The 26,080-nt window shown below is 43.2% G+C and overlaps 2 protein-coding genes across 2 annotated transcripts in view; both read left to right on the top strand.

The window, feature by feature from the left end:
* The first annotated feature begins 349 nt into the window (after positions 1-349).
* On the top strand, positions 350-1,123 carry LOC130848071 (transmembrane epididymal protein 1-like). The gene has a single exon (XM_057725948.1). It carries the CDS (start codon positions 350-352, stop codon positions 1,121-1,123), a length of 774 nt encoding a protein of 257 aa, XP_057581931.1.
* A 10,324-nt stretch (positions 1,124-11,447) lies between these two features.
* RGSL1 (regulator of G protein signaling like 1) overlaps positions 11,448-26,080 on the top strand; it is an 81,112-nt gene continuing 66,479 nt past the window's right edge. The window contains exons 1-6 of the mRNA XM_057728625.1: positions 11,448-11,460; positions 14,526-14,608; positions 18,187-18,261; positions 19,547-19,676; positions 22,657-22,818; positions 23,888-24,855. Of these exons, the coding sequence (XP_057584608.1) occupies positions 11,448-11,460; positions 14,526-14,608; positions 18,187-18,261; positions 19,547-19,676; positions 22,657-22,818; positions 23,888-24,855 (1,431 nt within the window). The remainder of the gene's footprint in view (positions 11,461-14,525; positions 14,609-18,186; positions 18,262-19,546; positions 19,677-22,656; positions 22,819-23,887; positions 24,856-26,080) is intronic.

The following is a 26,080-nucleotide window of genomic DNA, read 5'->3' as shown; positions in this document are numbered from 1 at the left end:
AAATGACATCAAGGACAAGGGGGAGGAGAGGCAATGGAGTGCCTATAGCGTAGTCTCTGAGGAGGGCAGATGCTCAAGCATTGTGCTGGAGAGTCTGCTTATTTCTTCATCTGGCAATGGTTGGTTAGCTATCAATGAACCAGAGCAGAAGACCACAGCGGAAACTATGACACCCACCCCACCATAAGTCTGGGTTTTCTCCAAAACCATTTCCCGTCTGTATGTGGATGCAATGAACTGAATAGAGAAGATAAGTAGACTTCAAGAAGCCTCCTCCACACTCTAGAGCCTGACGTGGCCACTCCTAAGCCTCTTGCCTCTGCCTGCGGTCAGATCTACCTTCAGTTTCATGGGAGGCTTTGAGGGTCACCTGTACCCGGGACTGTCTCTCTTCTTCTATGGACTTTATCATGCACGACTTGTCTCCAGGGCCTTGATATGCAACTGCCCTGTCCAGTATCCGCCACACCGTCCCTGGAGCAAAGGAAGATGGGCGAGGCTGCGGCAAATACACTGTGTGGGGCTGGTGAAGATATTGAGCACCTTCATTTTAGTGGCCCAAGAACTGCATAACATTCAAGGGCAGTTTGTACTGATCAGCAAGATCTACCACCAGAGAAACTTTCTGTATCACAAACAGTGGCAGCACCTCACTCTCTACACGACCTTCTTCCTGAGCGGGTGCGTGGACGTGGTAAGCCAGAACCTGCTGCCCCAGAGGTCTCCTGCCCTGGAGCAAGGCGCCCAAGCCCTGGGCATGTTTCTGATTCTGCCCCTGATGATATCTCACTTGCAGGACTCGGAAGGAGTGGAGCTACAGTGTCACGTCCTGCTCATCCAGGCCTTGTTCTTGCTGCTGCTGGTGGTGATCGCAGAGCTGTGGGCTCCCAACACGCGGAAGCTCTGGGTGATGAAGGCCTTTTTATATATGGTTACAGGCTCTTGGCTGATCCAGATAGGCTTTACGCTGTACAGACCCATCTCTGGCCATAAGTGGATGGATGATGACAAAAACAATATTCTGTTTCTCACCACCTTCTTCTGCTGGCACGTGGCTTCCCTTGCCATCTTGATGATCTGGATCTATGCCTTCTCCTTTTGGTGGTATCGTTACATTTGTTGATGCCGGAATCAGGTGAGCCTGGAATGGTTCCTGTCACCTGCACATTCTGGAATGCCTGGAGGAGAGGCTGTGGGAAGAGGAGCTGTCAGAGAGGAAGACCAGGTGTCTTTCCTTCAGAGGTGCCACCCGAGGCAGCTCACTCCGCTGAGACGGGCATAAGACTGTCTCCTCTTTTGGCTTCTCTCCGTCTTGTTTGCTAAGCAGTGAGCAGCGAAAAGACAAATGAAACCCAGGAGGCATGTTACTGTGACCTTCACTTTCAACTCCCCAAGTATTTCCCCAACCTCCCCTCAAGTCGCCTCAGCTCCAGCCAAGGCGATCTGCTTGCCCTTCTCCTCTCTGCAGTCCTCACCACCCCCTCGCAACCTAGTAGAATGTGAAAAGAAATGTATTATATCCTGTCTTTGGGTTTTTGTAAATATCCCTCACCCACCACATAGAATACCTACCACTCGTCACTGACATTTAGTAACTATAATGATTTACAGTCTTTAGTGCAGCATAATAATTTACCCTTCATAATAACCACCTCCTCATCCTTCCTCTTTCTGGATTGCTTCAATACTCATGCTAAACCTGGACTGTTCTTTTGAGCATCTAGAGCTCCTGGAACTGTTATCGAGGCTCCTTTCGATTGCTTTATGCTTTATCAAACAGAAAGTCAGATACTTTTTTTTTTTAGCTTCATCGAGATGTACTTAATACACAAAAAATTGGACATAATGTATACATTTTGATGAGTTTGGGCATAAATCTATTGTGATACCATCATCACAATCCTTAAAGGCAATTTCCTCTGCAGGGTCCAGTAGAACAGAGCAGCAACCTGCACATAGTGAGGGCTCAAAAGGGTTCATCTGCTTCCAGAATTTCTCCACCCCTGTCTCGCTAAGTGTAGCGTCTGTCAGATTCTTTTACCTGGGTACATCAATCCACTGCTCTGTACACACCTCAGCCAATTTCTGCGTAAGACTCACCTGGACCCACTCCTTTCTGGTTCGCGTATAAAATAAAACCCAATGGCTTGTTTATTCTGCATATTTTTTCTTTTTAATCCTCACAACTATTCTGTGAGGTAGGCATATAGGTGATAACCTAAAACTCAAAAGTCTTAACAAACTGGCTTAAGGTAGCTAGATGTTTAGCCGTGTCACATAATGCTATAGCTGTGTGTCAAGGGGGATGGAATTCTGCGGGGGTAGGGTTAAATTACTGGGGACTTGCAGAAGAGTGTCTTTATGCCACCTGTTCTGCTTTTTTCCCTGCTGTCCCCAGGATATGGAAAATCTAAGCTTCCCTACTCATGGTCACGGCTAACATATTTATACTTAGGATGGAGTAAGGCTGGGACAAGGATTCTAGAGAGTTATTATCCTTCTAATTTTCCCCTTGTTTCTAGTTCCTAGGAAAACAAGATGTAACACTTTTCCTTTGGTTCTGGCCCTATCCTTCGTTGTTAACTTTCTTGTTCCAAAGTTAAGGTGTAACAGGGATAAATTGTTGTCTGGCTGTTAAGAGCCTCTAGCCTCTGGTTTTGGGGGCTTGTGAACATTCTGAGTATTGCAAAGGAGGGAGGCACTTTCCAGTGTTATTTACAGGGGGCTCAGCAATGTCTCAGGATGGGGGCTGGACACCCAGTGCGTGAACAATGGAGCTCTCCACGGTAGGCTTACAGCTTGACCAACGGAATGATCAGGTAATGATGCTCTCCACAGGAGGTGAGCCGTGGTTCCCGGAGTGGAAATAAAATGTTCCCCAGGCATTAGTCCAGCTTCTGTGCTTCTCCTTGCTCCTGGTGACCGTGGAGCTCTGTGCTTTTCCCTGGAGGTTCTGCCCTGTTCCTGGTTGTCACCTCTGGGTCCCATCTCTTTGTTTCTTACCCACAACCTTGGGTATCTTTGAGATCTTGCCCAGCCCTGAAGCTTCTCCTTCCTGTGGTCTACTTCAAACTCCTCTAGTACCTTGAGGTTGAGGTGGTAGGGAGTCTGTTTTTCCTCTACACTCTTTCCTAATGATTTGGAAAAACTCTGTTTTCTACTTCACTCAGGCCTCCTTTTTTTCATATTAAAAGCAAATCTTGGATTTTTTTAACCTAAAAATTGACTTTTTTTTTCTTGGTATTACAATATGGCCTCATCTTGAGGCAATGTCTTTCACTAATTAGAAGAAAAGTTATATACAAGGGCAGAAAAGAGAAGACCAAATATTAATATTTTAAGGTATTTTCTCTCTACAAAGGTAAAAATTGAAGAGATACCAAAACCACTTTTTGACGGATATCTCGCTTCTGAATGTTTTTGAGGTCAGATACTGATGAGCTCGTCTCTTGTAGTAAATGAATGCCTGCAAATATTATTATGTCTCACAACATGTATCTTTGAGGTAAAATAATAAATATTAGCAGGGGCTTTCAAAGCCACAAAGGATTATTACTGAGGCCTGCTGTTTGGGTGATAAGGAACTTTCTGCATTCCTCATATCACAGTAGGTATGAGCACTCTGACGGTAACCCTAATCACATTGGAATGTAAAATCAACCAAAGATAAATCTGGGAAAAAACAAATAAAAAACCCAAATAGAATTTTGGAGAGAAAGGTGTAATCTTTACCACCATCCACCAGGGGGCACCATCTTTCCATGATCTGGGAAAGGGGTACTTGCTCTGCATTTGTGCTGAAGTATCAATTTTAAAAGAAATGAGGGAAGGATGAAGAGGAAGCTAGAAAAATGCATAAACGAATGTTTTGCAAACATCTAGTAAGCATAATGAAGGTCTGTTTGTTTCCTGTTAGATGTATGGACATGAATAAGCATAGAATTCAACTGATAGAGGGTATACATGTATAGACCTATATCCAAAGATACATGGATATATAGATATCTATGAATAAATATATAGATGCAGATAGCTGTATATGCATAAATATATAGATATATATGTGTGTGTGCCTCAAAAACACAACAGTGTCAAAACACTTGAGCTAAAATGGCTATTTTTTAGCAACTCTATAAAAATTATCAAAATTCTCACTTAGCTCTTGACATAATAGGCATACAGTAAATAGTTGCTGAGTGAATGAGATGGAGCTATATGTAATGAGGTGGACAGACCTAGAGTCTGTCATACAGAGTGAAGTAAGTCAGAAAGAGAAAGACAAATACTGTCTGCTAACTCACATATACGGAATCTAAAAATGGTACTGATGAATTCAGTGACAAGAACAAGGACGCGGATGCAGAGAATGGACTGGAGAACTCGAGGTTTGGGGGGGTGGGGGGTGAAGGGGAAGCTGAGACGAAACGAGAGAGTAGCACAGACATATATATACTACCAACTGTAAAATAGATAGCCAGTGGGAAGTTGTATAACAAAGGGAGTCCAACTCGAGGATGGAAGATGCCTTAGAGGACTGGGATGGGGAGGGTGGGGGGAACTCAAGGGAGGGTGGTGGGGAGTCGAGGGAGGGAAGGAATACAGGGATATGTGTATAAAAACAGATGATTGAACTTGGTGTACCCCCAAAAAAATAATAAATAAATAAATTAAAAAAAATAGTTGCTGAGCGAGTAAATAAAGCATCTAGTACAGGTGTAACATGGATGAAATGTCAGTTTAATTCTTTTTTTTTAAATAAATTTATTTATTTTTATTGGCTGCGTTGGGTCTTTGTTGCTGTGCACAGGCTTTCTCTAGTTGCAGCCAGTGGGGGTTACTCTTTGTTGAGGTGCCCGGGCTTCTCAGTGTGTTGGCTTCTCTTGTTGCAGAGCACGGGCTCTAGGCGCGTGGGCTTCAGTAGTTGTGGCATGAGGGCTCAGTGGTTGTGGCTCATGGGCTCTAGAGTGCAGGCTCAATAGTTGTGGTGCACAGACTTAGCTGCTCTGCGCATGTGGGATCTTCCCGGACCAGGGCTTGAACCCGTGTCCCCTGCATTAACAGGCAGATTCTTAACCACTGCACCACTAGGGAAGTCCCTGTCAGTTTGATTCTGATCTGGGTTTTGAGGGGTAAGCAGAAGTTTGTTTGAGGTGTTCAGGGCAGGCACTCTGAGGTCATACGTTCCTGTGCTCATAAGCCCGGCAGTGCATTTCGAGCAATGGGATCTCATGGCATATTGGTACCAGAGAAAACTATTGAGTTCCTGCCCCTTCAGAAGGGTGGCTAAGGAAGAGCCACACAAATTGTTTTGTGGAAAGCTTGATAATTTGCCTTTCAAGTTAAAGGCAGAAGATTATTAATGGGCTCTTACAATTGAGCATGGTACTAACAACAACAGCAAATGCTTGCAGTCGCTTGTGTTATAATCAATATTCAATATACTATGGTACATATTTAATAAACTAATTATTAAGCTTTTAAACTTGGCATATAGAATTACTTATAAATGTAATTTTATTTTAAATTGCTTTAACTTATCCTTCCTTTTTCAATAAAATCATACATTTGCTAAATCATATTTTCCTAAACAGATACCACTTCCATATTTTTGTTAACTAAAATTCCTTTGACATTTCATACTATGAGTTGAAAATATGATTTAAAAAGATACTTGAAATACCTAACAAGGCAGATTTACAAACCTAACAAAGAAAATCCTCCTAAGAACTTAGAAAGTCTCTTGTAAATTTAATGTCAGATTTTATAATAAATGCAAAATAGAATTTAAATATTTAAATAAAAACAAAAATACAAAAATAAAAATAAAAAACAACATACATAAAATAGCACAATTTGGGGGGAGTCAAGGAAGGGAGGGAATATGGGGATATGTGTATAAAAACAGATGATTGAAACTGGTGTACCCCAAAAAAAATAAAAAAGAAAAAAAAATAGCACACTTTTTTTTTTTTTGGGGGGGGGTACATCAGGTTCAATCATCTGTTTTTATACACATATCCCCGTATTCCCTCCCTTCCTTGACTCCCCCCCTTCGAGTCCCTGCCACCCTCCCTGCCCCAGTCCTCTAAGGCATCTTCCATCCTCGAGTTGGACTCCCTTTGTTATACAACAACTTCCCACTGACTATTTTACAGTTGGTAGTATATATATGTCTGTGCTACTCTCTTGCTTCTTCTCAGTTTCCCCTTCACCCCCCGCCCCCTCCCATACCTCGAGTTCTCCAGTCCATTCTCTGTATCTGCATCCTTATTCTTGTCACTGAGTTCATCAGTACCATTTTTAGATTCCGTATATGAGTTAGCATACAATATTTGTCCTTCTCTTTCTGACTTACTTCACTATGTATGACAGATTGTAGTTCTATCCACCTCATTACATATAGCTCCATCTCATCCCTTTTTATAGCTGAGTAATATTCCATTGTATATATATGCCACATCTTCTGTATCCATTCATTTGTTGATGGGCATTTAGGTTGCTACCATGTCCTGGCTATTGTAAATAGTGCTGCAATAAACATTATGGTACAAGTTTCTTTTGGGATTATGGTTTTCTTTGGATATATGCCCAGGAGTGGGATTACTGGATCATATGGTAGTTCTATTTGTAGTTTTTTAAGGAACCTCCAAATTGTTTTCCATAGTGGCTGTACCAACTTACATTCCCACCAACAGTGCAGGAGAGTTCCCTTTTCTCCACACCCTCTCCAACATTTGTGGTTTCCAGACTTTGTGACGATGGCCATTCTGATTGGTGTGAGGTGATACCTCATTGTGGCTTTGACTTGCATTTCTCTGATGATGAGTGATGTTGAGCATCTTTTCATGTGTTTGTTGGCCATCTGTATGTCTTCTTTGGAGAAATGTCTATTTAGGTCTTCTGCCCATTTGTGGATTGGGTTATTTGCTTTTTTGGTATTAAGCTTCATGAGCTGCTTGTATATTTTGGAGGTTAATCCTTTGTCCGTTGTTTCATAGGCAGTTATTTTTTCCCATTCTGAGGGTTGCCTTTTAGTCTTGTTTATGGTTTCTTTTGCTGTGCAAAAGCTTTTAAGTTTCATGAGGTCCCATTCGTTTATTCTTGATTTTATTTCCCTGATTCTAGGAGGTGGGTCAAAAAGGATGTTGCTTTGATGTATGTCATAGAGTGTTCTGCCTATGTTTTCCTCTAGGAGTTTTATAGTGTCTGGCCTTACATGTAGGTCTTTAATCCATTTGGAGTTTATTTTTGTGTATGGTGTTAGGAAGTGTTCTAATTTCATTCTTTTACATGTTACTGTCCAATTTTCCCAGCACCACTTATTGAAGAGGCTGTCTCTTTTCCATTGTATACTCATGCCTCCTTTGTCAAAGATAAGGTGCCCATATGTGTTTGGGCTTACTTGTGAGTTCTCTATTCTATTCCATTGATCGTCCTTTCTATTTTTGTGCCAGTACCATACTGTCTTGATCACTGTGGCCTTGTAGTATAGTTTGAAGTCAGGAAGCCTGATTCCACCAACTCCATTTTTCCTTCTCAAGATGGCTTTGGCTATTCAGGGTCTTTTGCATTTCCATACAAATCGTAAGATTTCTTGCTCTAGTTCTGTGAAAAATGCCACTGGTAATTTGATCGGGATTGCACTGAATCTGTAAATTGCTTTGGGTAGTACAGACATTTTCACGATGTTGATTCTTCCAATCCAAGAACATTGTATGTCCCTCCATCTGTTTGTGTCGTCTTTGATTTCTTTCATCAATGTCTTAAAGTTTTCTGCATACAGATCTTTTGCCTCCTTAGGCAGGTTTATTCCTAGGTATTTTATTCTTTTTGTTGCAATGGTGAATGGGAGAGTTTCCTTAATTTCTCTTTCTGCTCTTCCGTTGTTAGTGTATAGGAACGCAAGAGATTTCTGTGCATTAATTTTGTATCCTGCTACTTTACTAAACCCATCAATTAGTGCTAGCAGTTTTCTGGTAGAGTCTTTAGGGTTTTCTATATATAATATCATGTCATCTGCAAAGAGTGACAATTTTACTTCTTTTCCAATTTGGATTCCTTTTATTTCTTTTTCTTCTCTGATTGCTGTCGCTAAAACTTCCAAAATAGCACACATTTTTAAAAGTATATCGTGTGTCAATGTTTTATGTGTTCCAAGATGTCTGTAGCCTACCATGTTTTTTCAATCGTCAATTACCTCATTCATTAATCAGTGTAATACACACATGCACACATCTTAAGGGAATTCAGGGTGAAGCTCTGGATAGTTTAATAATCACATTTTATTCCTTAGATTATCACTTCCTTTGGAAAAGAGCTATTATAACCTGGGCAAAAGAAATTCTTTTAGTTCACTTTGTAGAAGAGTGGCCTATACAGCACTGATATGTACCCACATTGCTTAAGACACTATGCTTTTAGACTTGTCTTCAGTGAAGCTGAGTGAAGCCACCCTCTACTCCTAATCACTGCCCCATTGTCTTCCCTGCAGCTCAAAGAGGCTCACTACTGGAGCTATTAGCAACCAAATGGCGTGTTGTCACCCCAAAAATGGCAAGGACTGAAAGCCAACAACGCTGGCTAGAGGCTTGAATTACATGATGGTTAGATCCCAGACCCTTTCAAGACCTTCTAGTTCCCAAATTGAAAGGGTACCAGATGTCTCCCCAACTAGTGCGATGATGAGTCACCTGGGGTGCTTATTAAACACGTACATTACCAGGTCCCTGCTCTGACAACTCTAATTTAGAAGAGCCTGGGTGAGGCTCAAGAGTTTTGCACCTTTTGTAAGTGCCCCAGATGGTTATTATTATCAGGCAAATATAAAATATATTGTTTTTTAAAAATTATACCTAAGTTTACATCTCAGCTCTAACACTTACCAGTTGTGTGTTGGATCAGATCCAGTGTGCAATGATTTCCCAAAACTCTGGGCATCTCCTTTACTCCAGTGTGCACTTACCCTGGGAATGGCAGCAAATCTCTTTGGCAAAAGTTAGGAAGAGACTCACAGTGAATGCTTGTAAAAACACTGCAAGTTTCTTCCTAAAGGGCAAAATGCTTTCTTTAAGACCTTCTAGGTCTGACTCAGGACTGAAAATTGCATGAGGGGCCTGGAATTCTACATGATAGCTCATTTTTGGTTCACATTCACATTAATTCATGCCCTCAAAATATTTATTGAGCACTTCCATGTGACAGAAACTGCTCTGGATGTTTGGGATCCATCATTAAATAAAACAGTAAAAAATTCCTTCCACCATGGAGCTTATGTTTTCAAGCAGAATCTTAGTGAGCTGCCACACATTTTTTCCAAGGGACCCTATGATCAATAGCCACCACAAAGAACCTGTGGATTGGATCATTCTGATTTCCACATGCCATAGCTGCTATTATGATATCCACATATACTTTTGTCTTTGGTGGTTAGCACCACCTCCCACTGAAATCAAAGCTACTTTTCAACTACAGCACCTTCTTTCAGCCTTTGTGGCCGTCTCCGCTGTGCCACTACTGCTGGCACCATCACCAATGAGCATTTGCTGTCATAGGCACCACCATGCATAATCTCTCATTGCCCCTGAGCTTTTGAGTCACCCCTTGAAGATGAAAAGTTCTAAATGGAGGATCTGATTGCTAAGTCTAGGACAGGTGTCCATGTCCTTGCTGCCAGGACAGGAGAAGGACTGTCTGGTCCCTTCCAAGACTAACCAATTTTTCATCCCAAGTGGGAAGGATGGCCAGTGACCAAAACAAAAGTACACAAAACCCTAATAAATGCACTTTCTTCTGATTCACTCAGGGATCAGAGTCCTCTCTGGGCTAATTTACAGGTATCCTAGGACAGTGCGAGGCGGGATCTAAATGTGGTGAATCAGACCCAGAGCCAGGACTACCAAAAATGATTTGCCTCTCCTTCAAGTGAACAAGAACTTAGTCTTCAAACCCATTTGAAGGCAATAAAAAATGAGTAACAAAAGTTAATTTCCACATTAAAATATGCTGAACACTTGTGCTTCAACAAGTTGTTCTCTGTGAGTAAACTCAGGCTGAGTTCCAAATTTCCAACTTGCAGCAAATGTTTTCGACCTTGGTAAGTTGGGAATATGCTAGAAGTGTCTTCCGTCTCCTTTCTCGTCATTTACTATTGTTCTTCATTTCTAAGACTCTTTCTATGTGGATAAAAGTTTTCTGCTCTTTCCTTTGAGCTACTCATGATCTCAGAAGTAGGCCTGGCCCAGTTTACAACTGAAAAACATTGTACCCTCCTGAGAAAGATTAAAATGAAAGAATTATAACTTCTTTCCCACATTGCCTTTTGCTTACCTCTGTTTTTCTGGAGTGATTGGTCTAGGTGAATGAGGGATTGATTAGGATTAGAACATCTTTGGTCAAAATTGGTTACAAAAATCTCCAGTTCTTTTGTATGCTGTGATTTGATGAAAATATTAAATGGCTTTGTTTCAGTCTTATGTTTAAATTCTTAGATATGTGGGATACCTTTTTCTAAGTAACTCTTTTCCATATAGATATTATTTATGTCTTCCTTTCTAACATCTGTGGGAAAGAAAGTCTAATTAAACATATAAGGATACACACAAGAAGTGGTGGGAGAAATTATACAGAAAAATACATCATTGTGAGAAAGTCCAAGAGAGTTATTTCTAAGCCCATTAAAATACGTTTTTCATGTGAAAGGTGGTTTGATTTACTGGCACATTGGAAATAACATGGACTCTTGAATCAAATAGGCAGAGTCCAATGTCAGTGTTGCACTTAAAATCTTTCATTGAAATGAAGGTGATGATAATCCCTATTTTGCATGGCTGAGAACTGAATGAGAATCAAGTATAAACACCTAGTCTAATCCTTCCTCAGGGAAGACATTCAGCTAATGTTTATTCAATCTTTTTTCAAAGCCAATGCATAGTAACTCACAACCAACCAGAGGAAGCTATCTGGGAAGGAAGAGAAGGGGGTAGAAAACAGCACAGATATTAGGTTGAATTCTCCAGCTTACCTGAGAGACACGTCAAGTCACTAAACATTCACCGAGTACCTGTTAAATTTCTAGAAGGATATTAGACCCAAAAGACATATCAGAAATAAATGAACAGATTCCTACTCCCTCGAAGCATAAAATCAAGTTAAAGAGACAGAACTTAAACTCAGGGTCTACAATTAGACAGCAATAATATAGAAATGGTCAATGCACACCAAATAGTATGGACTGAAGCCCTAAGTATGAGAAGAGTCTCTATGGTTAAGGGAATCCAGGAGATCAGGTAACATAAAGACTTATCTTCAGATTGAGGTCTCTACCAGAGGCATAGAATCTGGAACCCCTAGGGGGAGGTGTCATTGTACATTCATAAGGGGCAGGGTTCTGTTGACTGGCAGCCGGTTCTGCTCCTAATCAATCACAGTGGCAGGAACAGCAAGGCAACATGAGCAATGCGGGTGAGTCTCTCAGAGGGGTGTCTCTGCCGCTCTGAGCCCCCCAAATAAGGCAAACCACTCACCTTCGCAGTTAACAGGCATGAGTCATTCAGGGACACCACATGTAGATTTTGGGTTATTCACGCCTGTTGTTTTTCTTCTCTCCTCCCCTTTGCCCATCATATGCCACCGGATCTTTGAGGATCAGATACGGTTCCATTCATAAGACAAGTAAGGCAACTAGGAGGGATAGCCAAGAGGGAAGAATTAAAATGCATATTGGGCCATTGCGTGTCATACCTCTTCCAGGGGGAAGGCTAGCACGAGGTTTGGGGTTGTGCAACAATTTCTTTGTTACCAAATCAGTATCACTATTGTGTGGAATGAATGTTGAAAGCCTTCTCAGATTAAGCTTGAAGGCAGAGCAGGTGAGAATGGAAAAACAGGAATGAGGAAATAGGATGGGGAAGGGGAGAATATGGAAAGCCTTATTCCTATACCCCATGAAGACTGTATGGTTAATGCCAAGCGTGGTCACAGCCAAGCCCCTTGTCACCAACAGTGTGTACGGCTATGGAAAAACAATCGATTGAGAGATTTCTTTCAAACCTCACTTTCCTGCACTCAGATCATCTCAGTAATCTTACTCAACAAATCCATGTCAGGCTTTATGAATAACAAACAAATGAACAAAAGTCCGAAAGACTGAAGATCTTCTCTTGAAAGAATGATTCATTCACCATTTACCAAACTTAGACACTGTGCAAACACTCTTAGCGTCTAGAGGAAAAAAGATGAAAAGACAAAAGTCTGTCCTCTCACAGAGCCCAGTCTGGTGAGGAAGACAGACACATCAGTGAGTGAAGACAGTGACTTGTTAATTGTCATGCTGGAAGTTGTACATGACCATGTGAGGTGGTGGGGGGGAGTAGTGATCAATTTCATATTGTGGTAGATTCTGCCATTCTTGGTTCACCAGAGAGATTATATGTAAACAAGTTCTTGGTAGATAACTAATAATTTGCAAAGAAGACTGGGGTTGAGAGGACATTTCAGGGGATGGGAATGTGGGAACAAAGATACAGAGCTGGATGTGAGAGTGCATGGCATGTGCAGGAAAGAGCAATGTCTTGGCTGGTCAACAGGAGGCAGCGTGGTATGGAGCGGTAGCAGGTGAGGCTGGGAAGGAACCCAAAAGCCAGACTGGGTGAAGCCTCAGATACTGTACTAAGGAATTTAGTCTTTACCTTGTAGGACATTGAAGAGTCCCTGAAGGGTTTTAACAACAATATGGTGGCAGTGACTAGAAATAGGGAGAACATTTGAAGAAACTGATGCAATAGTCTAGATAAGAGATCATAGGGACCTGAAATAAGAGAGTGACTTTATGGATGGAGATGTGAGAATAGGTTTCATTGGTACGTAAAAGAAGAAACCACATGCCCCTACACTGCATATGGGAATATTGAGAGAGAGAAAGAGAGATACAGAGAACAAGAGGAATCAAAGATGATTTTCAGGTTTCTGATTTACACAATTGGATGGTGGTTCCAGTAACTGAGACTGGGAATACAGGAAAAGGAGCAGGTTGGGGAGGAAAATTATCAGATCAGCTTTGAAAACATTGGGATGAAAGTGCTTGATGGGTGTCCACATAGAGATGTCCCATAGCTCGTTGGATGTTTAAAACTAGAGCCAGAGAAAGAAGTCTGGACTGAGAACATAGATTTTGAAATTATGCATGTGGAATAGATTAAATCAATCAGGGAATTCTCATAAAAAGATGACCAGAAGGCTGAGGAGGGAGACAGAAAAAAACACACTTAAAAATGTACAACACTAGATAGCAAAAAAAGAACAAACAAAAAAAAACTATGGAGCAGAGGACAAGAACTGGCATCAGTTCTATTGCAATAGTGTTTGATTGTCTGGGTTTCTATTTCTATTACAAGAAGACAATAACCACAAAGGGAAAAGTAATGAAGGGGATTGTTTAGTTTTCTTACGTTATTGCAACTTCACTCTAGTGGAGTGGCACTTATTCTGCTCACCAGACATTTAGCTAGACTGAGAGAGAGGACTAGTGTATAATATTTAGGTTTCTCATTTCATAAGTCCTTCATTATAAACTTTAGGTATGATGGAAAACTGCTGAACCATTGATAGCACAGTTAACTTACTATTCACTAGCTGACTTGTACCCTGAAAAGCATAGACAGTGAGTTAGAGTAAATTTAGAGAGACCATCTAGTCCACCTGTGGTCTCTATGCTTGGCTTTGAGACAGTCAACACTTATTTCCTTGGAGTAACTTGGGCAGCACAATTATCAAGCTTGAGGAAAATAATAAATGTGTTGCATTATCAATACATTCAGAAAAGCTCTTTTAGGGCTTTAAGGTTGGGCCCAAACCTACAAGTTAAAATTTGACTTGGTTTCTGAAAAGTGACTGCATAAATTAAAGATGGTGAAGTTAATATTATAATGTGAGAAAAGCTAACCCTGTTTCTGGCCACGCTAATGTAATATAGAACACGGGCAATCGTTGTCTTAGGCTTTTTCCTGGGAAGGATGTGGAATTCTTGAGTTGCTGGTGCCCCTCCAGCCAATGAGAGGGGAACCAGATGGAAAGGAGGCCACGTGAGAAATTATTGAAGAAGGGCTTAGTGACTAGCCAGCGGGGGTGGAGGTAAGCAGAAGGTTGTAATATGTTTATAAAAACGGGGGCTTTGTCCATTACCAGAGGACTTAGATGACTTCTGTCAAGCTTCCGAGGGCAGAATGTCAACAAATGGAAAGAAGACGAAGGAAGGCCATTCACAGTAGGAAAGATCTTACAAAACTATTTTATCTCTTCATGAATGGGATGGGCAGCCCCATGAGGTGGTGAGCTCCCCACAGCTGGGAGTGTTTAAGCAGAGTGATGTTGCAGAGGAGGGTCCTGGAGAGGGGGAGGAATTGAGTTAGATGACCCTAAAGGCCATCATCATGCTGAGATTTGTGAAAGGATCCATTCAGTTGCTTCATTTTCCCATCCTAAATGCAATCCTGCTTATGAGAGTTCTTTTTTTTTTTCTCCCCATATAGAGATAATTGGTTCTACAAATCTTATAATTCTGCTGGAGGATGAAATCTTTGCTGACTTTTTCAACACGTTTCTTTCTCTCCCGGTAAGCATTCTCAGACTTAATTCCAAATGTTTCATCAGCAGCTGAACAGTGAATCTTACTGAGCTGAGTACCTTTTTTTTTTTTTTTAATAAACTTCTTACCAAATCAAAACTATTTCAATTTGAGCAAGTAAATATGAGGCAGAAAATCTTCTAAAATCTCCAGGTGTTCCCACTATTGATATAATGAACCCCCAGCCTCCTTGATTACCTTTGCCTGTCCACAGTTACCTCTCATCACACCCTTTGCTGGTACCCAGTGCTCCAGTGATGGCAGCTCTACCCTCGTAGAGTACACCTGGCATTCTCCCACCTCCACGCCTCTCCTTGGCTGTGTTCTTGGTTTCCATAGTTTCACTCACCAAACTCTTAACCATTTTTCAGGTCTCTACTTAAATCCTGCTCTGCTTAAGGAGTTCTTAGGTCCTCCCAATTGGAACTTATTACTGCCTGTCTTTGTGCCCCTTGGCACTTTGCAACTCTCTTGTGTTATATGTGTGCGTCGCCCCCACTGGATTGTGTAATTGTGAATTCCTCCAGGACAAGGACCGTGGATTATTCATTCTGCTCTACTCCCCTTACCAGGTGTTTGGCACATAGCAGTTGCTGAGTTATTAACTGGAACCAAATCTATATGTCTTCTCACTTATGCAATTAAAACAAACCTCAAACAGCAAAGTATTCTTAAACTCAAACCTACACTAATCCTGCTTCTTTTTTGTTTTAAATATTTGGTTACATCTGAATGCTGGTGCCTTATAAATAGTTGCTCATCTCAGGGCACCTTTTTCCATGGAATGCTACCTGTTAAAAGGTGAAATTTCACACAACTAGGAAAAACACTATTATTCCACAAACACCTGTTGGGTGGTCACTTTGTGCCAGCCACTGGGCTTAGTCATGGGGACACAGATATTAATGATACCATCTGTGTCTTCAAGGAATTCCCAATCTAATGTGAGAGACCAATATTTAAGGTGAGTGCTTAAAGGGTCGTGGGTGACATGATTGAAGTCTCTAGGAGGTAGTAGGGTACACTGGAGGAAGAGGCCACTCCTACCTGGGAGAGTCAGAAAGGTGTCAGTGAAGAGGTGACACAAACCACATCTTGAAAAAAGACTAGATATTTGACAATTGGCAGGGGACAAAGATGTGGAGGGACGGGTGGATAAAGAAGCAAGAGGAAAAGACTGTGGGGTTGAGTATCAAGAGAAGCAGAGGCCTGGGACTTCCCTGGTGGTCCAGTGGTAAAGAATCTGTCCTGCAGTGCAGGGGACGCAGGTTCAATCCCTGGTCGGGGAACTAAGATCCCACATGCCGCGGGGCAACTAAGCCTGTGCACCACAACTACTGAGCCTCAACTAGAGAGCCTGCGTGCTGCAACTGCAGAGCCCATGTGCCCTGGAGCCCATGCTTCACAACTAGAGAAGAGAAGAAACCTGCATGCCACAACTAGAGAGAAGCCCGTGCGCCACAGCAAAGATCCCGCATGCCACAACACAGATCCCCTGTGCCACAACTAAGACCCGACACAGCCACGAATAAAAATAAATAAATAAACTTTAATAAAAAGAGAGAGAGAAGCAGAGGCCTTAGAGACAAAACAGAGTAAGTAAAGGCACCGTGGAAGACAATGCTATGGCTCCCTGGGGGCAACTCTAAGGAACTCAGTAAGGCTGAAGAAAGAGCTGTGAGAGGCAGACACAGCAAGAGATGAGGCTGCACAGCCAGGCCTCCGAGAGCACGTAGGCCAAGCTTAGGAGTTTGGACATCATTCGGAGAGCAATAGAAAGCCATCGAGGGATTTAAGTAAAGGAATGACGTGAGACTTTCACTTAGGGAAATTATTTCTGCAGATGTCTGGCCATGGGTTGGGCTGTCAGGGGACCACTGTGGAGGAAGTTGGAAACTAGTCAGGAGATTGTTTCAATAGTCTAGGTGAGAGGTGATGAGCATCTAAGGGCAAAATGATGAAGGGGATGGACAAATGGGAGAGATTTTTTACAAAGCAAAATGCAGGACTTTGTCACTTTGAATATCAGACCGAGATGGTAACAAGAAGAGAGGAATCAAGGTTGCAGGCTTGGGTGCCTGGGTGGATGTTGGTGGCAGCAACATCGTGAGAAAGGAAAGGAGGGAAAGGCCTCTAAGAGCAGTTGTTTGGGGTGATCCTCACTCAGGCTGTAGCATCTGCCACTGTCTTAATGAGAGGTTTCAGAAGTAACCTTAAGGCATTTTAGCTAATCAGCTTGTTAACTTAATTATACAGCCCACAATAACGTTATAGAAATGGTGAATAGGATGTGGAAGTAGAATCCTGAGAAAATCCTGGCCCTTTAAGTAGCTGTGGTCTATTTAGGAAGACAGTGGTATTTCATGTTGAATGCTGCTGTCAATTATAAATTTCTACTGTTTAATTTCCGTAATCACCCTGTAAGGTCAACATCACTCCCTTCTTATGATGGGTCTCAGAAGTTAAATGACTTGCCTAAGATCACTTGGCGAAATCTGGGGCCGTCCTGGAGCTGACCAGGTCCTATGGCTCTAGGCCCAGTGTGTTTTCCATATCAACCTCGTGCCCTCTACGGCACAAATGTCACGTGGTGAAACTGCTTCCACGCACTACTCCCACACAATCTCATGATTTCAGAGTCCCACCACACACCCCAAAAAAGTAACTTCACATGCCAGGCAGGGCCGTGTTGGGTCCAACATGGAGTGCAGAGCAGGGAGGGGTCACTAAGGACTGAGTCTCCTTCATAGACCGACATTTGTGAAATGCAGGCCACACCATCACCTTCCATCGATACAGCCAAGAGCAAAGGGAACAGAAGGAGGGGGCTGCAGACTGACAAAATTTGGGGCTACCAGTCTCGGGAAGATGGTCAGACTGACATGATGTGCCGAGAGTTCAGCCAGGAGCTGGGACTTTAGCCCCTCTAGTTTATCACAAATACTTTGGGGGCACTTTGAGACATTTTGATGCCTATGGCGAGACTGCTAAGCATAGCTACCTGTAAACATAGAAACCCTTTCACATAAGTCTCAAAGCTGCCTAGGTCACAGACCCTTCCCCATGACAAAAGAGGACAGTAGCCTAGAATTTTCTATCAAGTTTGGACACTCTTAATGCCCCTCCTAAGTAATTTGTACCTTTAATTCTCACATCTTCAGTCCTCTACTTTTTCCAGTTCAAGAATTTAGGCAAATCCGAAGGTATTTCTCTTTATGAAAAGGTTTTAAGCCTTTGCTCTAACTTTCTAAGTCCTGGAGAAATGAATAATGCAATACACAAAGTAAATACCTTTTAATGTCATGAGCTTGGCCTTTGCACACCAGCAAGATAACTCCCAGGTCGGGGCAGGATGGAGCCAAAAGATAAATGAATCTTGCAATTTAATCTTTCTTGGTTGTTTTGTGCAAAGCAAGTTGATTCAGTGGAATAAATTTAAGAATTAATGTCCCTTAAAATAGGAAAGCAATGGAACCTCTCTTCCTCTGTGGCTGCAGATGGACCGTGACATTTTCATGAAGAGAAGCTCTAGACCCCTTTGACTGTTTCTTAGTTTTCTTTTGCAGGTCTTTGGTCAGACACCATTTTACACTGTTGAAAATTCACAGTGGAGCTTGTGGCCAGAAATACCCCATGACTTGGTGAGTACGATTCTTGAATGGTGGACGCTTCGGGATGGGGGAAGAGGCAGCTGAATTTGAAGTGTGGATTGGGAGACGGAGAGGGACAGGAGCTCCCGAGGGTGCCTATGGAAGAAACTATAAGGCAGGTGAGTAGGACAAACAGCATCAAGCCAGATAGACATTTCTGCTTTTGTGCATTTTTACCACTTGGGCAGGCAATTGCTGGTGAGTCCTTTCCTCTATATTTTAGTCCATGGTTAGCAAAAGGGATTCACCTCTCATGTCCACTGTGATGGTTGGGTAGTAGATGCTTAGAGCACTGTGTTGAGAAGGACTCTGAGGCCCACCTAAGCCAGAAAGAATCTGGGAATTGATTGGCAATGCCTGCCATGGGTGTGGGGTAGGAAGTGCAGCCCATGGGCCACATAGCAATTATCTGCGCTGTAAGGTGTAGCTCAAGTCAAGATGATACTCGACAGTTCCTAATGACAACTTGACCGTGAGGCATATCTTTCTCCCAGCCTTTTTTTCTCTTTATATGTTTTTTTCCTTGTCCTTGTCCACTGTCTTTCTCCTTTTCCCTCCTTCCTGTTCTCCTTTTCCACTCTGTAGGCCTTGGACTCATCAATGGCTTCCCCATGCCCTACCTGTGACATGTGGGATCAGAAAGATCACTCTAAGCCATGCTCACAGCAAGGTTTTATTTTCCTCTGGGGTCTGGAGAGCTGAGAAAGACACTCCACCCTGATTCTTGTATTTGCTTTCCTTAGGGAACCCCAAAACTTAAAATTTTATTTTCTTCTCCTTTCTCTGGTAGTTAGATCCTTCTGGGATCCATCTCATATTCTAAATTATGTCATGCATGAGTCTTTGTGTGTTTTTGTACGTGCTGTGCAGTTGATATGGGCTGGGAGCTTGTGAGAAATTGTGTGCTTACAAAGAAGCAAGTTGAATAAAGTTATGACATGACACTACAGATCAAAATCTCTTCTGCTTCTCTTCTATCAAGCAAAACTTAGATTTTTTTTTTTTTTTTACTTAGATCTTTTCTTAAACAACCTCACCCAGGAATAAGAATTTTTTGGATGAGAAAACAAGCCTTTCCTTTCCTACCAATCCATTCACTCCTTTGAGAGCCTCAACCCCAGTCTCCACTTCCCTTAGACACTATTTTTAATCAACACACCTCTCCTCTGGGCCAGATACTACAAGTGTGAGCTTGTTTATTGCCCTTTGCTAAGCTGCATTTCTTAGCACTTCAGTTCCATTTCTCTTTTCTGTTCCTATTTTGTTTGGACTCTAGATTGCAAAGTATAAAGGATTATTGACCTGGTTGGAAAAATACCGGCTACCTTTCTTCTGTAAAACCAACTTGTGTTTCCATTACATTCTCTGTCAGGAGTTCATCAGTTTCCTTAAGTCCCCAGAAGGAGGTAAGCATGTGGGTGTGTGTGGGGAGAAAACATGGGGAGCCGGGTTGCAAACCATCCTGTGTCTGTCAGTCCTAAAGTCAGGTACAAATACGGGCCGCCTTTGTAGCCTTAGATGTGCAGGTGGCTCAGCCTGTGTTGTGGCAATAGGTGAAATCTTAGGCTGAGAAATTGGTACCAAGAGGAAAAAGCAGGTGTCAGATGGGCTGGGCTGTTTGTCTCACTGCATCTAGAAATGAGAGAGTTAGTGACGGCCAAATTGCCTACAATATGTTCAAAGATAGCATACCGCCTTCATTGCTAGCACCTGGGCTAAGCCGCCATCATTTCTCACCTGGCTATTGAAATTATCTCTGAATCAGTCTCCTCACTGCTGCTTTTGTTCTCTGCTCCCAGCAGCCAGGGTGAGCCTTTTAAAACTTCCTTTAGATGACGTCATTCCTCTACTCCCTGGTCCTTCCCGCCACCAACACCAATGGCTCCTGTCTCAGTGTGAAATCCAGCACCCCTAAAATGCCTTTCCAGGTCCTAGAGACCTGGCTCCATTGCCTTTCTGACCTCATCTCCTCCACTTCTCGCTTGCTCACTCCATTCCAGCCACATTGGCCTCCCTGCAGTTCCTCAAACATGCTGGACACGTTCCTGTTTCAAGGCTTTGAACTGGAATGCCCTGCCTGGAATGCTGCCCCTCGTATTTTCACATTGGCCATCACCTCAGCTTTCTGTGCAGTTCTCGCCTCCTCAGTGAAGGCTACCCAAAGGCCCAGTACCCACTCATTCAACCCCTGCCCTAGCCCTCCCTACATCCTCCTTTCCTTTTTCACTTTTTTCCTGTAGTGCTTATAACCTTCAACCTTACTAGAAAATGTATTTATTATGCTTATTGTTTATTGTCTGTCTCCTTTGCTAGAATATAAGCTCCTTGAGGGCAGGGATTTTTGTTCTGTTTGCAGATGTATCCCAAACACCTAAAATAGTACTCGGCACTTAGTAGGCATATAATAAATATTTGTTGAAAGAATGAATGAATAAGATTTCCATATAAGGTCAGTTTGATACCTTGACTCTCAGCTCAACTAGCCAAAAGAAAAAGGAAACCAGGGAATGTTAAGATTTGGGAGATTCCCCCTGAGTAAAACACTTTCACAAGTCGCCCATCACACTCACCTCCCTCCTTTAATGTGTCGATCTGTACTGGGAACATCACTGCCAGGTGGAGATCATAGAAGGCCAGCAGCCTTGGTTGGAGGGTGATTTTGATCTGTGCCTTGTAGCCATTCTCATAGGTCCCTCCCATGTCACTTGATGTGTGTCACTAGGGGGTCTGGGGCCTAGCTTCAAAAGTACCACATTCAGGGCCCAACTCATCTTACCGGCCACCATTTGTCCTCACTCACGCTGAGCGAATGGAGGTCTGGCCGTGTGCCAGGGTGAGAGAGGGTCTGGGGCAAGAGCTCATTCTCAATCTCTTACCATGGACTTTTCCTGGCAGCCAAGATGATGAGATGGAAAAAGGCAGACCAGTGGCTACTTCAGAAATGCATTGGCGGGGTCAGAGGGATGTGGCGCTTCTGTACCTACCTCAAGGGCAGTGCAGGTGGGTTCTTGGGGTTGTTCCTGGGGCCTTTGCAAGTTTTTTTTTTTTTTAATAAATTTATTTATTTATTTATTTATTGGCTGTGTTGGGTCTTCATTACTGCACACAGGCTTTGTCTAGTTGCCGTGAGTGGGGGCTACTCTTTGTTGTGGTGCGCGGGCTCCTCATTGCTGTGGGTTCTCCTGTTGCGGAGCATGGGCTCTAGGCGTATGGGCTTCAGTAGTTGTGGAACATGGGCTCAATAGTTGTGGCTCATAGGCTCAATAGTTTTGGTGCACGGGCTTAGCTGCTCTGCGGCATGTGGGATCTTCCTGGAGCAGGGATGGAATCCATGTCCCCCTGCATTGGCAGGCAGATTCTTAACCACTGTGCCACCAGGGAAGTCCCCCTTTGCAAGTTCTTAACAGCTCCCAGGATACCCTGGAGCACTACTAACAGTTCTGCATGTCTGTGGTGAATATAAAAATGTATTATAATGAAGTTTGGGTAAAAGTCTTTGAAAACTGGGGTCCACCGTGTAGGTTAGCGCAAAAGCAGTCAGAGTCCCTTTCTTTCGTTCATTCATTGATTGAGCAATGTTTATTGAACACCACTGTATGGCAGCCACAGTGCTTGCAGGTGGGGATACAAAGGTAAACAAGAGCCATAACCCTGCTTTCCAAAGCTGCTCTGACAGTGGGGAGACAGACAGGGAACAAGTATATAAATAAATCCCTGTAGCAAAAGTGTTGGGATGTCCTGCTTTCTGTTCTATTGGGTCCAGTAGTTGATGAGTCTAGGAGACTGCCAGTGAGCACTAGCTAACATTCCAGTTCAGTATCATCAAATTTCATGCAGGAACAAGTCCTAGTTTAAAGGTGAAATTCTGCATCTCTAGGAATCAGGTAGGGAAGAACTAGATAGACTGTCTTACAGTTTGTCACTCAGACTTCAGCCCTGGCAAAGTTGTGAATCAGGGAATGTAGTCTTTGGTACCTTTTGGCTCCAGTGTCCTTCTGCAGGCTGTTCTGGGTCTGTGATCTAGGACATGTTCTTTTACCCCTGATCTTTATTTTTTTGGACAAAACTTAAATGTCTAATGATTTATTCTCAGAGTCTTGCAGTTTTCCCTAAACTGACAGTTTTTCTAACAATCAAAAAAAAAGAATCATGAAAGATTCCTATCCATTAAGTCCCTTTTCTCCGTGCCTCCCATTGGCTTCCACATTGGAACATTTCTGGAGATAATGCCTTAAGCCAAAGGAGTGGCTGAAGGTTATGTTGGAGGCAATAGAGCAAGCTGGTGAGCGGGATTGGGAGGGTATCAGCTGCTACATTCAGATGCAACCACTGAGGGGCAGGATTGGGGTACAGCTCGGTGCCTATCCTATCCTGTCTGATCCGTAGGTGAGGAGCTGGTGGATTTCTGGATTCTTGTTGAGAAGATCCTGAGCATAGATGAGATGGACCTGGAAGTGAGAGACTACTACCTATCCCTCCTCTTCGTGCTGAAGGCCACCCATCTGCAGGAAAGCTCAAGGGTGGTGACTCTCTGCAACATGAACATCAGTAAGAATTATAAAGCACATCTGAAGTGAAATCCCTGGGAGACATAAGGAAAAAATCGACCCAGTGTCTGACAGTCCTCAGTCTCTTGCCTTGCAGACTGCTACCCTCTCCATCAGGGATACCAGTGGGAAACCCAGCCTTTAACAGGGAAGGATTGAGGAGGACCAGTTGTCCTTAAGCTGGTATGTGCCTCTTCCTGAGATGGTACTTGTCAGTGAAGGCTGGCTGGCAAGATTAAAGGGGAATTGGGACAGTGTAATTAAACAGCTCCTGCACCTTCTAAGCCTGCATGGCTTGTTTTGTGTTGTTATTTTGTTTTGTTTTATTTTTCAGCTGGGATTCTCTAGAGCAAACTACAGTCCACAGGCCAAATGCAGTACATGTGGCCTATGAGCTAAGAGTGTTTTTATATTTTTAAAGGCTTAAAGAAGAAGACTGTGCAACAGAGACTATATGTGGCTCACGAAGCCCCAAATATTTACTATCTGGCTCTTTACAGAAAAAAGTTTGCCAACCCCTTCTCTAGAACAACAGATCATTCAAATATATTTATTTATTAAGTGAGAAAGCATTCCTAACCCAAATACAAATATGTTCCAGAAGATTCACTGTTTGGGCTTAGTCACACTGTTCTTTATTCATATAGATAATTGAGAATTGATGACATTAAAATCAGGGCTCGTCAGGACTTTTTCAAATTATTCAGTCCAAACTCTTTCCTTCAGTCAGGTCTAATTTTGAGAAATCCCATTCAGAGGTACATGTTTCTTGTTCTTCAACATATTTTCTTGTACCGCTTGCTTTTCTTTACAATAGCTTTCAGTAGTCTAAGAAATAACTTGAGGAATCCCATTAAATGGCTATTTCTCTGGGGAAGAAGGAAGGTAATCAGAGTAAGGGGTCACTGTGTGCTGAACAAACCCTAAACACAGGTTCACTGTGTACATCTGACCTGCCTGCACCCCAGGATGGCGTGAGGAATGAATGAAATGCTACACACAAAAACATTTGGAAAAATTCAAAAACCTTACCATCCCACATCATTTTCATCCTTTATCTCTCTTTCCAGAGGCCCTCCTGAATCTTTCCATCTGGCATCCCAACCAGTCAACCACCAGGAGGGAGATCCTGAGCCACATGCAAAGAGTGGCTCTGTTCAAACTCCAGAGCTATTGGCTCCCCAACTTCTACACCCATGCCAAGATGGCCATGGCCAAGGAGGAGTCGTGCCAGGCTCTGATGCAAGAATATGAGACCCGCCTGTGCAGTATCTGCTATAGCCACGAAGGAGGGCTCCCTCTGAACATGAGCGTCAGGAAGGGCCACCACCCCCAGAAGCGGTACTCGAGCAGGAAGGCCAAGAGGAAGATATGGCAGTCGCTAGACCGTGGCTCTTGGTCTCTGGAAATGGATTCCAATCCAGATACCAACAATTTGCTCCCCCAGGAGCTGTGTCCTCAGGACAAGGTGGTTATACAAAAGCCTTCCCTGAAAGAGGCCTCTTCAAAGGAGAGAATCATCGGTTCCCTGGAGAAGGATATTCTCTGTGCCAGGAAGTCCAATGTGAAGAAGAAAGCCAAGAGCCACCTCCACATGGAGGGCCTCTTAGAGACAACATTCTCTACCCACCTGAGGACTGTCACCCCCATCATCAACTACTCCCCCCACATGACAATCAAGAAGGCCATGAAGCAAAACCTCTCCTTGGGGTACACCCACTGGGCCTTGCGTGCCGATGCCTGTGCAGGGAGTCCCTTCCGGGACCATCTAAAGAAGCAAAATTTGAAAGTGGAGATCCAACTCCTGGACCTCTGGCAGGACCTGCACCATTTCCTCAGTGTCCTGATGATTAACAGGAAGACTGGGAAAGCCATCTTTCGGCACGTGCTGGGCAACCGGATCTGTGAGCTCTACCTGAATGAGCAGATGGGTCTACACCTGCCACTAAAATCCCAAACCATCGAAGGCCTGAAGGAGCTGCTGCCATCTGGAGATGTGAACCCCTGGATTCCCAGAGCCCAGAAGGAGATCTGCAAGGTAGGCCATGTCTCACAGAAATGGGTTGATATCTGGAAGATTAGGTCAAGACTGACCCAAAACCCTATCTGGTCATCTATACTGGCTAACTTAATGATATAACTACCCACACAACCCTTCACATATTGAAGAGTTGGTTGATCTCTTAGGAGCAAGTTATATAAATTCCCAAGAAGCAGCCAAAACTCCAAAGTAGGATGGAGGTGGAGGAGTGGTCTTCAATTCCCGCTCATATGGAGTCTCCCAGAACTGAACCTCAGACACTTCTATTGAGGGAATTTTTAAGAACTCTGTTCTAAACGTCATGTATTGAAATACAGGGTCTCCCTTTCCTAGACTAGCCCTCAAGGAAATGGCCAAGTGGGAGGATTTATTCTTATCCCAAAACATTAGATAAAAGCATGAGACTAACCAGGAGACTCACAGGAAGTAATAGCTTGATGACTGTAATGTCAAAATATTGGCAGAAAACAAATGGTGGAGCAAAATTGGGTAACAGATGAGAGCTCAATAAAAAGGAACTTAGTTACAAAGGAGGATAGGGAAGCCACAGAGGATACCCTGTGCAATACCCCAGGGTCAGTAAGTGTGGGTCACCTTCATCACTTAGGCCTGAAGAGATGAAGAGAGGGAGCAGTGACCAGAACCAGGAGATAAAGAGCTGTGTGGAGCAGAGCACTTGGCAGGAGCTGTGACTGTCAGTAGAGGGATGTAGCCAGTCCACCATGATCTGGAGGGATCGGGGCAATAGTTACTCCAAGCTCATTCTCCTCCTGGTTTTCCCATTTCCTGCCAGGTCTGGATATATCCCATGAGAGGTCAAGGGCGCCAGGTTAATTTCCCCAGGCACAAGCAGGGTGAAGAAGGGTAGAGAGTGGATCTGGAGGGGAAGTGGATATGAGCAACAAACTATTTATTGCATTATAATGCATTTACCTTATAGGCAAACTCATCACCTTCTTTAGGCTTCTTAGCACCTCCGAACAGCAGACAGGGTAATATTATTGTCACTATTGTACAGTGGAGGAAAATGAGACTTAGGGTATGCGGATTAGCCTAAAGGCACGCAGTTGGCTAGTGGAGGAACCAGGGTTAGAACCCAGGAGTTCTTGGCTCTAAGTCCAGCACAATTTCCAATGTACCTTGATTATCCAGGGTTGCACATCTGGGCAGTGTAGGATCCGTGCAGTGGGTCTACAGCCAAATCTGTTTGCACAGTTCAAAA

This window comes from Hippopotamus amphibius, chromosome 3 (genome assembly GCF_030028045.1).
Source record: "Hippopotamus amphibius kiboko isolate mHipAmp2 chromosome 3, mHipAmp2.hap2, whole genome shotgun sequence".
NCBI classification, from domain to species: domain Eukaryota; kingdom Metazoa; phylum Chordata; class Mammalia; order Artiodactyla; family Hippopotamidae; genus Hippopotamus; species Hippopotamus amphibius.
Note: the sequence above shows the minus strand (reverse complement) of the source record. Positions and strands in the feature narration are given on the sequence as shown.